Source organism: Uloborus diversus, chromosome 1 (assembly GCF_026930045.1).
Source record: "Uloborus diversus isolate 005 chromosome 1, Udiv.v.3.1, whole genome shotgun sequence".
Taxonomy (NCBI): Eukaryota; Metazoa; Arthropoda; class Arachnida; order Araneae; family Uloboridae; genus Uloborus; species Uloborus diversus.
In genome coordinates this window covers 190,246,119-190,262,223 of record NC_072731.1, presented here as the reverse complement: position 1 = coordinate 190,262,223, position 16,105 = coordinate 190,246,119, and the positions used below count along the sequence as shown (strand labels likewise).

Sequence of the window (16,105 nt, the reverse complement as noted above, 5' to 3'; positions counted from 1 at the left end):
TCACGATCGTATGCACTATAGGAAAGTTTAGAGGAAGACAGCTTTCTAGAAAAAAACCCAAAGGCTGCAATTCCGACTCCACAATTTGATGTAAAGCTCCGCCAATGGCATAGTCAGAAGCATCAACACAGGGGCGCCGACTTGGAAAAATTATTGAGGGGGCTGGGCCAGTCATCACCGGGGGGTTTATGGGGTTATGTAATCCCACGAAGGTTACCCCCCCCCCAAAAAAAAGGTCGTTTTTTGTGCCTTGAAAATGCCAATTTACATACTTTCTGGTGTGTATAATTTAAACAAACAAACAGTATGTGACATGGCGTTTTCGAAGTAAAACAATCCAAAAATTGGTATACAAATTTCTCTGGTTCAACTAGATCATGCCACTTGTCTCAGTAAGAGACATTTTTTTGTTCTATTTTATGGGGAGTCATGCAGTGCCGTAGCTAGGCATGGAAAAGGTAGGGTGCTTGACTTGCATTGAAGGGCACTCCCAGAAACTCCGACTTAAAAAATATTGGGGAGGGGGGAGGGGCATGCCGCAGGAAATTTTCTAAATCTGAGATGAAAAATAGCGAGTTTTAAAGTTTTTTAAAAGCATTTTAAAGTCATATAATCAACATTAGAACCCCGAAAAGTCGACAAGCCCAACACACATTTTTTGGCTTTGAAAAAAGGAAAAAATAAATACGAACACACACAGTATTTTTGTAAAAAGGTAATTTAATTTACGCATGCTTTTTAAGACCAGTTGTTTTTTCATTAGTGATATCCGCTAACGTATTCAAGCGTAAACGCAGTCTCTCAGTGTCTAGGTCATTTTTGAAAAACTCAGTTGATTTTTCGAAATGTTTCACCTCTGTTTAATAAAAGCAAGCACTCTTGTTCAACTGCAATGACCTGTGTGCGTCCAGTTGATGTAAATCGCCCAATAATGCAAAATTGCACCATTTTACAAAGCTCAATGTATATTGCCTTGCAGTACACTCGAGTCCCGACCTACGCGAGGGATGCATTCCAAGACCCCTCGCGTAAGTCGAAATTTCGCGTTGTGGAAAAAGGTATGTGTAAATTTTTTTATAAATGTACCCAATTATTTTAGACACTTGTAAACACCCCCTCAAACTGTTAAAAATCATCTCTTAACTCTACCCTAACTGTACATTCCTGTTTCTTACATAAAGAACTGAATGTTACTTGTTTTTTAAAAATACCGTTTTATTTAACATAAAATACTGCTACGATGTACAAAATCAATGATCAATGGGAAAGAAAGAAAAAGTAAACCGGTATACGGTAAGCACAGTATATAGTAAGAAAAGCAAATGCATCTTTAGTTGCACTGAACAGTCGATCCATTAATGATATTTGTACAGAATACATGAGAAGTTTCCCTTTTCATAAATATTTGCATTTTACTAAGACACTACTCGGTGAATTTTTACGGATTTCCTTTTCTTGACTTGTAATTGTATGTATGGAAGATTCACTCATACCTAATTCTCGTGCTACCTTCAACGCATTTTTTAGTTGAGCTTCAGCTTTTCAAGAAGCTCTAGCTTTTCTTTAATTGTCAGAAACTTTTCCCTTTTATCTTCACATACTTTAAATGAAACAGCGCTCTTAGGTGTCATTATGTTTCATTAAATTTCGCATTTAAAATGAAAAAGGAACTTCCACTCTCAGCGATGCTAAAAGGAAAAAGATCCATTCATGAAAAAAAAAATTTAGTAGCCAAAGCCGATACGAACACACCACGATTCGCTCCCGAGAATTTTCGTGTTGCGGGTGCGTGATTCGCGTTAGGTCTGAATACTGGAGAAAAAATCGCGTTATAGCCATTTCGCGAAAGTAGCCGGAGTCAACTGTATTCCTTTTGGATTTTGAAAGTGTGCGGTGAGCTGCCTTCGTTGTTTTTACTTCTTTGGTATACGTCGATTCTGAGGAAGGGAAGGATCATCATTTTGTGAAGGTTTTCTTTTAAACACAATTCCTAAAAGTATTCAAAATTATCACGCCTCCCATTTTATATACAAATCAAGCTCTCATATATTTTTTCCGGATCAGCAACACTTAGGTGAGCGCGCCGCAGCGCTGCCCACCGGCAACAGACTTGACCCGTAATTCGCGCACTGAGACAAATTTTTACAGTACTCGTAGCACTGTTACACTATCATTATTCACACCACTCGTTTTCAGTTAACCTGCTTACACAACCATAATAATTATTTGTTTTAACTCATTACTGAATGTATTTTACAAGGTAAGCTATCTAAAAGATAAATTTATGATTTTAAAAAGCATAATGTAATTAATAATTTTTCTGATTTATTGGGGGGGCTCTGCCCCCTCAAAAATATTTTTGAGGGGGCTCGGGCCCCCTCAGGCCCCATGGAGTCGGCGCCACTGCATCAACATGAAGTGCCAGAGCCGCTGATTTGGAAGAATGAGCGAGCATTGTAGCATTAGCAAGGGCCTGCTTACATTGTTGAAAGGCCTCGGCTACACTGGGGGTCCAGGCGATCTTGCATTCATCTTTCTTCTTCTTTGATCCCTTCAACAAATTGTGTAGCATTATCTGTTTATCAGCTGCATGAGGGATGAAACGACGATAAAAGTTCAATAGGCCCAAGAATTTTCGAAGATCAGCCACAGTTGCTGGTTGTGGATAGTCCAACACCGCCTGCACCTTGCTTGGAACTGGCCGGATACCCTGTGGTGTTATGAGATGCCCAAGAAAGGCAAGCTCTGAAACACCAAACACACATTTGGAGACATTTACTTTCAATCCATAACAATTAAGACGCTGGAAAATTTCACGCAAATGTTTTTTGGGTTCTTCTTCCGAATCCGAAAAACAGAGTATGTCATCCAAGTAGGCATAGCAAAACGACAGTCCTCTCAAAACTTCATGCATAAAACGCATAAAGGTCTGTGCAGCGTTCATAAGGCCAAAACTCAGTTTAGTATACTCAAATAATCCCCAGGGGGTTGTAACAGCAATCTTAGGTATGTCAGACTCATTAATTGGAATTTGATGGAATGCCTTAAAAATATCAACTTTACAAAAAAAATTCTTTCCGTGGAGTGCATGTGCAAAATCATGTAGATATGGTATAGGATAACTGTCAAACTCCGTCACAGCATTAAGTCTCCTGTAGTCTCCTACTGGGCGCACAGATGAATCTTGTTTCGGCACAACATGTAGAGGTGAGCTCCATGGGCTCTTCGAGGGTCTAATGATGCCCTGAGCAAGGAGAAATTCGAACTCCGATTTAACAGCATCGTATAGCTTGGGATGCAGGCGTCTTGGTCTAGAAGTGACCGGTGGACCCTGCCCTGGGTCACAATATGATGCACAGTATTGTGTTTTGATGACTGGCCCAAGAGTGACGGATTTGTAATTGCTGGGAACTCAGCGAGAAGGCTGCTGAACTCGGTGGATGAACAAATTGTCAACACTGAAGAGTGTAAAATGTTCTTAGAAATCACCGGTGTGTGAAGAGATGTCTCCATATTAATTAATCTTTTCTTTCTAAGATCAACCAAGAGGCTGAAGTGCTACAAAAAATCAGCACCGATTATAGGTGAAGAAACGTCGGCCACTACAAAAGACCACAATAAAGGTTTACGCAGTCCAAGATCAACCTCTCTGTTAACTATTCCATAGGCCAAAATTTTTGAGTTATTGGCTGCAAGTAAGGTAAAGTCAGAACGAGGTCTACAGTTCTTGTGTGCCGGGGGAATCACAGAAATCTCACTCCCTGAATCAATGAAGAATTTCTGTCTACTTCTACGATCTGTAACAAATAGGCAACTGGTCTTCCTCACAGGCTCTGACATGCCAGCTATGACAGAGTCTGAGCATTTTTTTGTTGATAGGCACATGATTCAACACATCTCCTCGCACGATCACCGAAACGCCGATTATAAAAACAAAAACCACTGCTTCCAGATCTTGATCTACTTTGACAGCTATTTTTACTATCCTTCAAATTTCGGTAGTACTGGCGCCCCCTCTTTAAATCCGCCACTTGCAGGGGCAGCTCTTCGATTTTCAATGCAAGTTGTTCAAAACCAGAAAGAGTTTTAGGTGAGTTGCTGTCAGAAGCGGTGGTCGCGTACACAGGTGATGGCTGCACCACCTCTGCTACCCTGTCAGCAATCACTGCCAGCCTATCGAGGGGCTCAGAAGACGCAGAAAGAACCACCTGAATTTGTGAAGGTAACATCTGTAGCCATAAAATCTGCAAAAAATCATCAGTGACTTGACCCTCAGCTGCCTCTTTCATTTTCCTCAGCAGTTGACTGGGCCGCTCGTCACCCAAATGCAGCTCTGTAAATAGTTTTTGCAGCTTTTGGTGTTTCGAGTCCTCAAACTCGGCGACAAGACGTTCAGAAAGTGTTTTATACTTCTCAGTTTGCGGTGGAGTTACGATTATGTCTGACACTCGCGAAAGAATTTCAGCATCTATATTTGTGACCAATGCAGCATATTTCGTGCTGTCAGCAGTAATTTCACTTAGAGCAAATGCATTGTCACACTGAGCTATCCAAAATCTAATATTAGACTTCCATAGCGGCGGAAGTCGCAGAGCGATACGGGAGACCTGCAGACTTGCCGTCTGCTTCTTGCATATTTCAGTCCAACTCCGAAAATAAAACAGCTAGCAAAATTAACGCCAGGCGAAGAGGAAGCACAGCAGCTGCAGAACAATAATAAGCGGTCACATGCCTTTAATGATTGCAAAGTTCAGAAACGCATTTCCAAAGCAACGTCATTCACCAGTCCGGGTCACCAGATGCAGAGTCGGAAAAAGGAGCACATAGCATTCGTTTAACAAGAACCAATTTAATAACTTAAAACACTAAACAAGTACGAACATTGTAAAGAACTAAAAACAAGTAAAAGACATTCAAAAGTAAAACTACAGCATGACAAGTAAGAGAAAAATGACTAGCTGCCGACTGCCGCGTGCAGGCTTTTTAAAAACGTCAACACTGGCGAGTCGAGTTGAGTTGTACTTTGCTGGCGCTGCAAACCAACTTCTACAAGAGGCGCTGCATTCTACTGAGCAAAGCAATATTGAACAAAGCCTTCAATAAATCTCCTTTTCTAAATCTTTTAGCTGTAGAAGCCCCTCCCGCCTCCTTTTTTTTGTGACTTAAAAGCTTTTTTTCCCTTTTTTTTGCTCAATGTAAATTTTAGTATTTTTTTAGAACCACAAAATAAAACTGTTTGTCAGGCATTAGTGCAGGAATAATTTCAGTTAAATGCACTTTCCATAATTTAACAGTTGTAATAAATGTAACTATTTTTCTCTGATGTTGCATGAATTTTGTAAATACAGTGAACCACCGTTTATACGTTTCTCTTTTATACGTTTTTATCAATTATACATTTTTTAAATTAGTCCTTGCAGGATCTAATACACATTAACCTATATCTATTATACGTTTTTTCATACAGTCCCTTCAAAAACGTATAAACGGTGCTTCACTGTACTTAAAAAGTATAATTCAAAATGATAAATAATGTGTTTTTCTTATCCATAATGTAAATATAGTTTCTATTGTTTAAAAATTATGAATTGATTTAAAATTTTCCAGTTTTAAACTATTCTAAAGGAAAAATTTGCTTAATTTGGTGAACTGCTTCATGGTGTGATAACCAATTTTTAACAAGTCTGTCATTTCAAATTTTTTCCATGGGGGGGGGGGGGAGGAGGAATCAAAGGGTACATACTCAATGCTTATTGTACCTAAAAACAACAAACACCGTACCAACATATACCCAAATACATTTATTTCTAAAGACAGGGGGATGCAATTGTTTCTTCCTGATCCTCCTTGATGACCTGCCTGATTTCTAGGAATTCAAAATTTAAAACAAGGTTTTAATATTTTGTCTCTTCTTTTTCACAATGTCTTCACTACTTCTACCTGTAAACTGATAATCAACGAAAAGATAAATTTGCTAACTTTCAAAGTATTTTAATGCAATAAGTACATTAAAAAAAATAATTTTTAGTTATGGATGGTAGAAAACATAGATTTAAGCAATTAATGACCTTGGCAATTAATCAAAGTAATTTTTTGAATCAAAGTAATTTTTGTTAAGTGAAAAAGCAATGTAAACACCAAGCATTTTTTAAAATTTTTATTTTACAGTTTCTCCCTTTTTCTTTAAAATTAAAGTGAGCATAGGATTTTTAATGGTTAAAAATAACCAATACATTAAATCTAATCATCACAGAAACTTCACAAATATCTTTCTATGTAGTTTTCTGTGGTATGGTATGAAATTTCCAAGGCGAATTTCATTAAAATCATTTCAATAATCTTGCTTCTATACAAAATACAACAAAAAGCAAAACAGTAAAAAAAAAAAAAGGATAATCATAATAAAATCATTTTAGTCTCGCCATTTGATGAAATACCAAACAATTTTGTTTCAAGTTTAACAATCACATGCTATTAACATTTTTTTCCTTAATTTACTTGACCACAAAAATACTACAGAACATGATTTCATTTTATAAACAGATATTAAAAAAAGATAAGCATCTAAACTTCAAAATAAAGTTGATACCTGATGCAATGTTGAACTGCAATTCAGCATTTTTCCCTTTGTCTTTGTCAACAGCCAGAACTCTCACAACTGAAGTACCAAGAGCAGCAGTTTCATAAACTTGGCTTTCAAATGAGGGAACTAAGAATTCAGGATGATGGTCATTTTCATCATAAACCTTAATTTTCACTCTTGCAAAGCTACGCTGTGCTGGAGTGCCATTATCTCGAACCATAACAGTCAATAAATGCTCTATCATAGATTCGTGATCCAGTGGTCGAGAAACTGATAGTTTTCCAGAAAAAGCATTAATTTGAAAAAGTTTCAGACTTTGAGGATTAGCACTGAAAAAAAAAAAGCAGATTAAAGTTAATGTGCAAAACAAAATGATAACAATTAAGTGAAACATTAGAAAAAAACCTGCAATTTAAAACATAATTTTTATTTTATTTTACTTGCTTTGAATAATTTCTTTCTGTATCTTTAAATTACTATTTTTGGCATTCAAATAATGTAAAAAAAATTTTTAACTACACATATTGCTGAATACAACTTTTAAATTATCTTTTTTTTTGGTTATTATTGTTATTATTATTATTTAATTATCTAAACTTGCTTTCAGTTAACCTCAGAAAATGTTTAAGGAAGTGGTCTCCAATCTGTCGGGCAAAAGTAGAATGATTTTAAGGAGGTACTCAGCAATTACCAACATATCTTTAACACACACACACAAAAAAAAGCAACACATCATTACCACAATATTCAGGTTTAAGCGCTTACACTATGAACATCAATATCTTTTTAATGACACCACAGTTGAGAAAATTTGAGCTAAAAGACAAGCCTACCAATTAACATTGTATTAATATCTCATTCATGTGGCACTTTAAACATTATTTTTCTGTAGCTTTGTATAAGTTGTTAAATGAAGTAAACTGATAGTACAATATAATCACAAAAATAAATACAATTTATTGAATAAAAACTAATTCATATAAATTATCGTGTTTTTTAAAACCCATTAAATAAATTGTAATTTCACTTATCAATTTGTACATAAGAGTTTGATTTTTATCAGATTGCATAAGTTTTTCCCCTTAAAGGTGTACTTATTACATAGGGTCTGGTGGGGTAAAGTGGTCATACGTCAAATAAATAGCTATAGCTTGGAAATAAATGTTCGAATGAATGTGGAAATTTTATTTTAGAGTAAGGCAGTTCGAAACTGCATTTTGAATACAAAATTTTACAACTGGCAAAATTTCATTTGGTAAAAATAAAATATTTTGCGTGAACATTGAAAATTTTAAAATCTAAACACCTCTTTTAACTTCCTTGGGAAACTGTGTTTGTTAGAATTAGGAACTGATTGACTGCACAGGAAGCTTCCTACATGTCACAAGAACTCTTACTCATTAGCAGTTAGCTGAATCTATTTTAGATAATTTTTTAGAACAATTTCAGTAAGATGGGGTAAAGTGGTCATAATATTAGGTTTAACGAATATTGTTCTTCTAATGTCACTTAATCTTTAAGTATAAGGCATATACAAATTAAATATTAATTTTACTTAATCTGTATTGTTTTTACAGTAAACGGGGTTAAATATACGAGTATATGCGTATATATACGCATATATACTCGTGTAGGCACGTACATAGACATAGTCACATAAATGCACAAATAAATACGTATATGGGTATCTGCAAGTATTTTTTATCCATACAGCTATACATTCTACTACACACGTATATGCTCGCTTATACTCGTATATATACGAGCACTTATATACTCAGGTAGACACGTATGTACTCGAGTAAACACTTACATATAAGCAAAAGAAATACAAGTAAGCAAAGTGAATTTAAACTATTGAGCAAATTATTAAAAGGTGTTAGAGGAGAGGATAAGAAGCAAGAATCATAAGGAACATATGGTCACAAAAACAATGCTGACGCGCTGCATGCACGCAAAGCCAGAAACTGATGGATGCAAAAAAAAGTCACAAAATTATTACACAAAGACAATTTTACACAACATTTTAAGTCTTAAGAAGGTTTTAAAGCGATTGATGAAATTTGTGGCCTGCAGCTGTAATACATGCGTCGCATTCACAGATCACTCTCTGTTGCAATAACGAGACTTTTGAAAAACTTTCATCATTTGCGGCGCCTTTGTTGCGAAGCGTGTATTAGAGCTACTACAGGCCGTAACTTTTAACAACTACTCTAAATATTTCTTTAAAACTAAAATGTTGGGTAAAATCATCTTTGTGCAACAAATTTGTGCCCTGTTTTGCATCCATCAGTTTCTAACTTTGTGTGCATGTAGCGCGTCAGTGATTATAACTTCCTTATGATTTTGCTTCTTATCTCCTCTCTCACACCCCTTTGATTTTTGCCCAAGAGCTTAGATTCACTCTGTAGGCCGACATGTATATAAGCGTGTATTCTCGTATACATACATGTACTAGTGTATACACGTAAATGCACGTATATACGTCTATACAGGTATATAATCGTGCTTACACGTATACATGCGTACATACTAGCGCTTCCATATTATATATACATGAGTAGACACGTACAAAGACGCAATGGATGTATTCACGAATTAACTCGTGTATACCCGTATATGTATGTATGTACACTTATATATGCGTATATGCGTCTATTATACACGTATATACTCAAGTATGCACGTATTTTCTCGAGATACAAGTGCATACGCGCATATGATGTTCGTTTATACGCGTATATACTCGTATATACACGTGACACGTATGTACTCGTGTAGACACGCATACACTCCTGTAGATAACTAGGTATACATGCTTATATACTCGTATATACACGTATATACTTGAGTAGACACGTGCATGCATGTATTTGATGTATACATGTACCTACTCATATAGGAACCTGTTTACTCATGTATAACATGACACGTATATATTCGTGTATACACGCATGTACTCGTAAATATACTTGTAACTACAAAAACAACCGAAATTTATAAGTATTAGGGTTATTTATAATGGTTTTGCATCTATTTTTAACTATGACCACTTTACCCCATGCTATGACCACTTTCCCCCACCCCATGGGGTAAAGTGGTCATAAAATCATAGGGAAAAGAAAGTGCTATAAAACTACTAAAATCAATATTTTTCTTCCTAAAATTAAATGTACCATGTTCTTTAATAGTGCAATGTAAAATAAGAACAAAAAAAGTTGAAGTGTTTAAAGAGTTTATTGTATTTATTATCCACCTAAGTTGAAAACCTACGATTTTATGACCACTTTACCCCACCAGACCCTACAATTAATATTCAATTGTGCAGATAAAAGAATGTTTCACTCCAGTATAGTTAAAAACTGTAGTTCAATGCAGATAGATTTTCATGCATATGAATACATAAATTTTGCATGTTGGATCATAGGCATTTAAAAATTTAAAGATTATTTAAATATTAGACTTGCCTGTTGTAAATTGAGTAGAAAAGGCTTTTGTCCAACTCATCAACATCAGAAGCTTCAAGCTTTAGAATAGCACTTCCAACTGGTTCATTTTCACTAATTTCAATAGAGTATATATCTTTAGTGAAAACTGGTCTATGATCATTCACATCGATTACTTTAATTGGAAGCTAAAAAATGAAAGACAGATTGGAAAAATACCTTAAGCACATATTTGTTTTGCTGTCAAAAAACATGCAGATTTTCTAAGACAGTATTTAATTATAACCTTTTTTTTTAAATATAAGGAAAACAAAACTCTCAGTAGCAAAAAATGCATTTTTATTGAAAATCCATACCAAGCCTTGGAATTTTATTAAAACACACCTCTTTGACCATGCATTTTTTAAACGTCTACCACTATAAAATCTTACTGTTTAGATTTTCTGATTTCTAAACAGTAATATTAATCCTCAGCATTAAAAAAAAAACTTATGTTATTTTAGAAATGTTGCATAAGTTCCACCATCTACACAAAAATGAATCAAAGAATTACTAGATAAGAAACATAGCTCCCTTCCCCCTCTTTAAAATAGTGATTTAAAATAGTAAATAAAAACGAGTCAATTATCCCTTTGAAATGAGAAACTAATAATTTTATTTTAATTGTAGTAAATCTATACATATAATAAAATAAGATGTTTGTTTGTGTGTGTGTTTGGCGCGCATCCCGTGAAAACGGTAAGGCCTAGAAAGATGAAATTTTGTATATAGGTGCAATTTTTACCGAAGGCGATGATGTGCACCTTGAGGTTCGTTTTTTGATATTTTAATTTGAAAAAAAGTTATTTTATTTTTTATGCGATTTTTAGCACTTTCTACCTCACAGACCCCAAATAATCACGTCAGACAAATATTTTTTGTACTATAGTGTCGGAAATTTAATTTTAAGTATGGTGAACAAATTTTGGTGATGAAAATTTTGAAGATATGGCGATTTTTGCATTTTTTTATGAATTTTTGAAAAAACTTTTATTTTGCATTTTTTTGGGAGTTTAATTTTTTCTAAACTCATCCCGCAAAAAGTATAATAGCCTCTTTTCTAAAATTTTACTATGTGGTAGTCAAAACATTTTGTCCCATTTAGGAACAAAAAGTTTTCAAAAATATTCAGAAGTTTTTTTTTTTTACAATTTTTTAAAGACAGAACGAAGATATGAGCTGTTCCTTCACCAAAGATCTGTTGTCCGCTTGACAACTACGACTATGATGTAACGCACCCACGTGATCTAACTGATGTAACTTGCTTTTTTTCCTTCCTTTCGAAGGATTCATTCGCTTTTTTTCTTTCCAGGTATTTTATTTGTTTCCCCCCATCCAACGGACATTTTGCTAAGCATTCGATTTCGGTTAATTGAAGGGACCACATCGAGGCGGGATCATTTTGGATCTAGTCACTTTTTTTTTTTAATTTTCAATAAAAGGGATCTTTTTGCAAACTACGGGGACCACAGATACACCATTTTTTGTGCCATTTTAATAATTAAGTAGATGCACTTTTTTTGCATGATCTTTTTGTTAAGGAATAAGATTGGAGGTTAGATCAAAATAAATTGAGATATATGAGAAAATATAAAGATAGATCAAAGAGGTGGATAGATAGACATTGAGTGTACAAAAAATGTTTTTTTTTTCTTCAAATTAATACTTTTTTCATTGAAAAAGATTGTTAATTACCATTAGAGGTAAATTTACATGGATCTAGAAAAATATAAATTTATAGGTCGATGAAAAGTGAGAGATAAACAGGATCATCATTTAAAGAACAACGGAGGGTCCATAGTCCCCCCCCCCCCCCCCAACCGCTGGGACAATTTTGAAAACATAATGATTTCACATAAAAATGGAGGCGATTTTTGTTATTTTCCGACTTCTGGGCGTAAAATTGTGGAGGACAAATAAGCCAAACAGCTGCCGTAGGCTGTTGCTTGCATAGAAAGGCGAACCAGCTGGTCGCCACAGGCCTCTAGTGTTTAAATAAATAATTAAAAAAAAAAAACATTACCTTAAATATGCATTTGATTTGATGACAAAGTGCTACACTAGCATCATATCAAAATGACATAAGAAAAGTATAATATTTGGGACTCACTTGCTGGTAGACTACATATATCCCATCAGTGATACTAATATTTAAATTATAGCTTGCTTTCTTTTCCCAATCAAGATGACGAGCAACAGACACAGTTCCACTGAGAGGCTCGATCATAAAAGCATCATCAGTGTTGCCATCTATAAAATAAACATATTAAGATATTTTAAGTATGTATCATAATAAGGTAAGTTATCTCATTAATATGCATAGTCTTAAGATTGCAGATCTTAATCTTAAGGCTAGAAGGAATCCTCATCTCAATGCAGAGAAGTGAGTTTTGGATGAAAAGACAACTGACAAATTTTCCAACAGCTTTTGTGGAATGTCTTCTTATTGAAAGAAATACGGTAGTAAAAAATAGCTGAAGTGAAATACAATTAAAGAGTCAAAAGTTTCAACATAGGAAGAAAACAAAAATAAGAAAGCAATACTAAGATCTTCAAATTGATGGTGATTTTCTTCAGTTAAGGATATTCATTCCATTTCCCAGTTGGCTCTCTGTTTAACGACGCTCTATTTAATGACTTCCTTTATTTAAAGACGGCTTTTCACGGTCTCAAATGGTCCACTATAGTTTTAAAAGCATTTTGTTTAAGGACGCTTTCTACTTAAAGACGACTTTTTGTGGTCCCTTGAAAGTCGTTAAACAGAGAGCTGACTGTATTTAATTCTGTAAGAACAATTACAAATCAAATAATAGATGCTCCAAAGAAAAACTTCAAAATCATCATGTAACACGAAAACTATTTCAAGCAATATGAAGGATTTGTTATTCCTTAATCAGCATGTGAAACACAATAGAATAGTGAAATTACTCTGGATCATTTTTAAGCACAAAGTGCCACAACAATTGATGTTCATGAATTTATAAATTTGCAAAATCATGATTTGAAACCTTAAAAGATATTATTGAATAAAAGTTTTGAACATTGTTGAACACCAATTCATATTGTTGCATACATCTTGAATTCAAAATAAAAAGCAGAGAAGTTGAACTTCATCCACAAAGAACATGTATATGTCGACTGTTACTAGAGATGAATATTGATTTTATATCTAAATTAATCTAGTACCAACCAAAAACTAATTCATTTTCAAAATCATACTTATTTGAATTTGAGCAAGTCTTAAACTGTTTCCATCACTTATCTTTTTTATTCATAAAAAGGGAGGGAGAAGAGGGGGCACCTTTAGGTCATTTAACTTCTCTTTGAGGTATTTTGAATAGACTAGTTTTGACAGGTTAAAACCACACTGGTTTCAACCTTTCTAACCCTGCTTTTATACAGATAGGAATGACACATTGGATAAAAACAGGTTGGTAGCGGGTGCTAAAGACAATTTCCAAACCACAGTTGAAAATTTTTCAACTTTGGTGTTAATTGGTTAAATTAAAAAAAATTATAAATTCAAAAACATTAACATGGATTTTGGATATCAATGCTAAATGCTTTGAAAGTAAAAATTTCAAGTTATTTAAAAGACGCAAAAATATTGCACATGGCAATGAATATGTAGTTGCGGTAAATGAAATAAACAAAAGAAAAACTGATAATTTAAATTGTGAGCAAGAGGAAATTAAAAAATTGATAGTAAAAGTGGCAAAGAGAGAGAAAGAGAGAAACAAGTAACTTTGAAGGCTGCATTTTTTAAGTTTTCTTATCCTTCCTTCTTTTGGAGACTAAATTAATAAATTTTTGGAACAGGCAAAACCAAAAATTTTCAATATTTTAGAAAACTTCAAAAAATGAACAACCATGTAAAAAGTTTTTAGCACAAAAATTACTGAATCCTTTTCAATCCATTTAATGATCATTTGATTGAAAATGAATATTCTAAAAAAGTTTAATCACTACATTGAAAATAATCACATTTAGAAGGGTTGATTTGGTGCCGGAACGCACCAGAGTGCTGTTCCAATGCTGTTTTACTAGGAAAATAAATTCCCTTTTCACATAAAATTGGTCACGACTCAAGATTCAATTGCTTCTCATTGACCTTCTGGTACTGGAAATTTACAAATTCACCCCTGATAAGCAGATTGCTTAATGATGCACCAAACCACTAGAAAAAATTCTGGTCGCAACATGGAAAATATTGAAAGAGAAAACACACACACACACATAAAAAGAAAAGACTAAAAAAGTTCAAAAATAAAAGTTACAGCTTTTGGAGACACATGGCGCATTTCACAGGTATTTGTAACATAGGGGTGTCTGTAACAAAACTTGATAAAAGGTTAAAATTTTTATACAGTTGACTTGAGAAGAATACTATAAGAAATTAGAAGTAACTATTTTTAAAAAGGAAAAAAAAGTGCAAATTGATAGCCTCAATCGGCTGACACCCTGGAAAATTACACCACTTTTTAATATAAAGGGTGTAATTAAAGGAGATGGTAATAAAATTGTACAAATAGTTAGCTAAATGTTCTTCTTACCCACAATGGAATACCACAATCTGTCTCCATCAGCATCTTCAGCTTGTAAAAAAGTAACATACTGGCCAACAGCTTCGTTTTCAGCTACAGCCATAACGCTCATTTCTTTCATCACAGGGGGGTGAGCAGATTTTGATGGAAGAGGAAACACATCTACTCGCACTTTGATTGTTGAAGATCTTGGAGGTACCCCCTTATCAGTAGCTTGTACCTAAAACAAAGAGAAAGTTCTCCATTGTTCAAATTGATATCCATTAAAAGAATTACAAGCTATATAGAAATGCTTTTATATAGCCTAAACATTTCCTTATCTACGAAAAGTTGAGATTTACTTTAAATTTGTGAAAGATTATAAAATTTAACACAACAAAAAAAGTATAAAGCATAATTCTTAAAATAGAGCCTTTTTTTCAAACTCCTTTTTTTTTTTTGATAAGGGGCCATTCATTAGTTACGTAAGGATAATTTTGGCAATTTTTGACCCCCTCCCCCCATGTAAGGTTACGTAAGATTTTTCAAACCCCTCTCCCCTATTCTTACATAAGATTCCATTTTGTTTCACAAATAATAAAATAACGAATCTTACATTACTGAAACCGAAATTAAATTCCTATTATTAAATTAAACTCTTTTGTTTAAAGAAATATTCACTAAAAAGTTGGAATCTAGACAGACTTTTTTTGACACTTTTTTGTATAAGGTGTGATATTAATTAAAAATAAAACTTGCCATACATAGTGCATTTCCTTTATTACATTTCAGACAATTCATTTTTTGTAAAACAAATGAAAAACAGCTCATCCTTATACGTTTATTACCTTCCAGGCGCAAATGAAATACATTCCCTGTCAAACCATTTGGCCTCATGATTTCTAATGTAAAACATCGACTTGGAAAACATTACGTAAGAATGGGTTTGAACCCCCCTCCCCCAAAGTAAGGGAATGTAGAGATTTTTCTAATCCCCCCTCCCCCTTGGGACTCTTTCCTAATTAATGAATGGCCCCTAACAACATATTAGTTTTAATGTAGCATTATGAAATTATATATTAATTGAAGGTAATATCCTCATATAAATAATAGGCGATGATCAAGTAACCTGCGTGTTTAAACACTGCAACTCGCTCCACGGCATGATAATTTGATAATATGTTTTGGTAATGTTCAACATGTAGAGAAAGGCTTCATTGTGACAAGGCTGAATTCGATCCGGTAACTTAACTGTTTTACTGGTAAGACAGTCATTTTAAGGGAATGAAGAATCAAAACAGTGGTTGAAAACTAACTGGAGTTAGGGTTAAAATTTCAAATATCAAAATATCACCAAACAGGCAATTGCCTCGTTTAAATGTAGAAGAAAGTTTCAGCCGGTCATACCTTGACGGGCAACTTTCTAGTTAACAAATAATTATTTTGTTCTGGGTGTCAACTTCAGCTCAGCTGTAGATTTTTTAAAGCTGTTGCTTAAAATGTTTTTACTTTAT

The 16,105-nt window shown here is 34.2% G+C and overlaps 1 protein-coding gene across 1 annotated transcript in view; it reads right to left on the bottom strand.

The window, feature by feature from the left end:
* The window catches only part of LOC129217846 (fat-like cadherin-related tumor suppressor homolog), an 82,762-nt gene extending 68,032 nt beyond the window's left edge, over positions 1 to 14,730 (bottom strand). The window contains exons 1-4 of the mRNA XM_054852182.1: positions 14,622 to 14,730; positions 12,179 to 12,318; positions 10,051 to 10,217; positions 6,590 to 6,912 (exon numbers count right to left, since the gene is read on the bottom strand). Of these exons, the coding sequence (XP_054708157.1) occupies positions 6,590 to 6,912; positions 10,051 to 10,217; positions 12,179 to 12,318; positions 14,622 to 14,724 (733 nt within the window). The 5' untranslated portion in view covers positions 14,725 to 14,730. The remainder of the gene's footprint in view (positions 1 to 6,589; positions 6,913 to 10,050; positions 10,218 to 12,178; positions 12,319 to 14,621) is intronic.
* Positions 14,731 to 16,105: the final 1,375 nt, after the last annotated feature.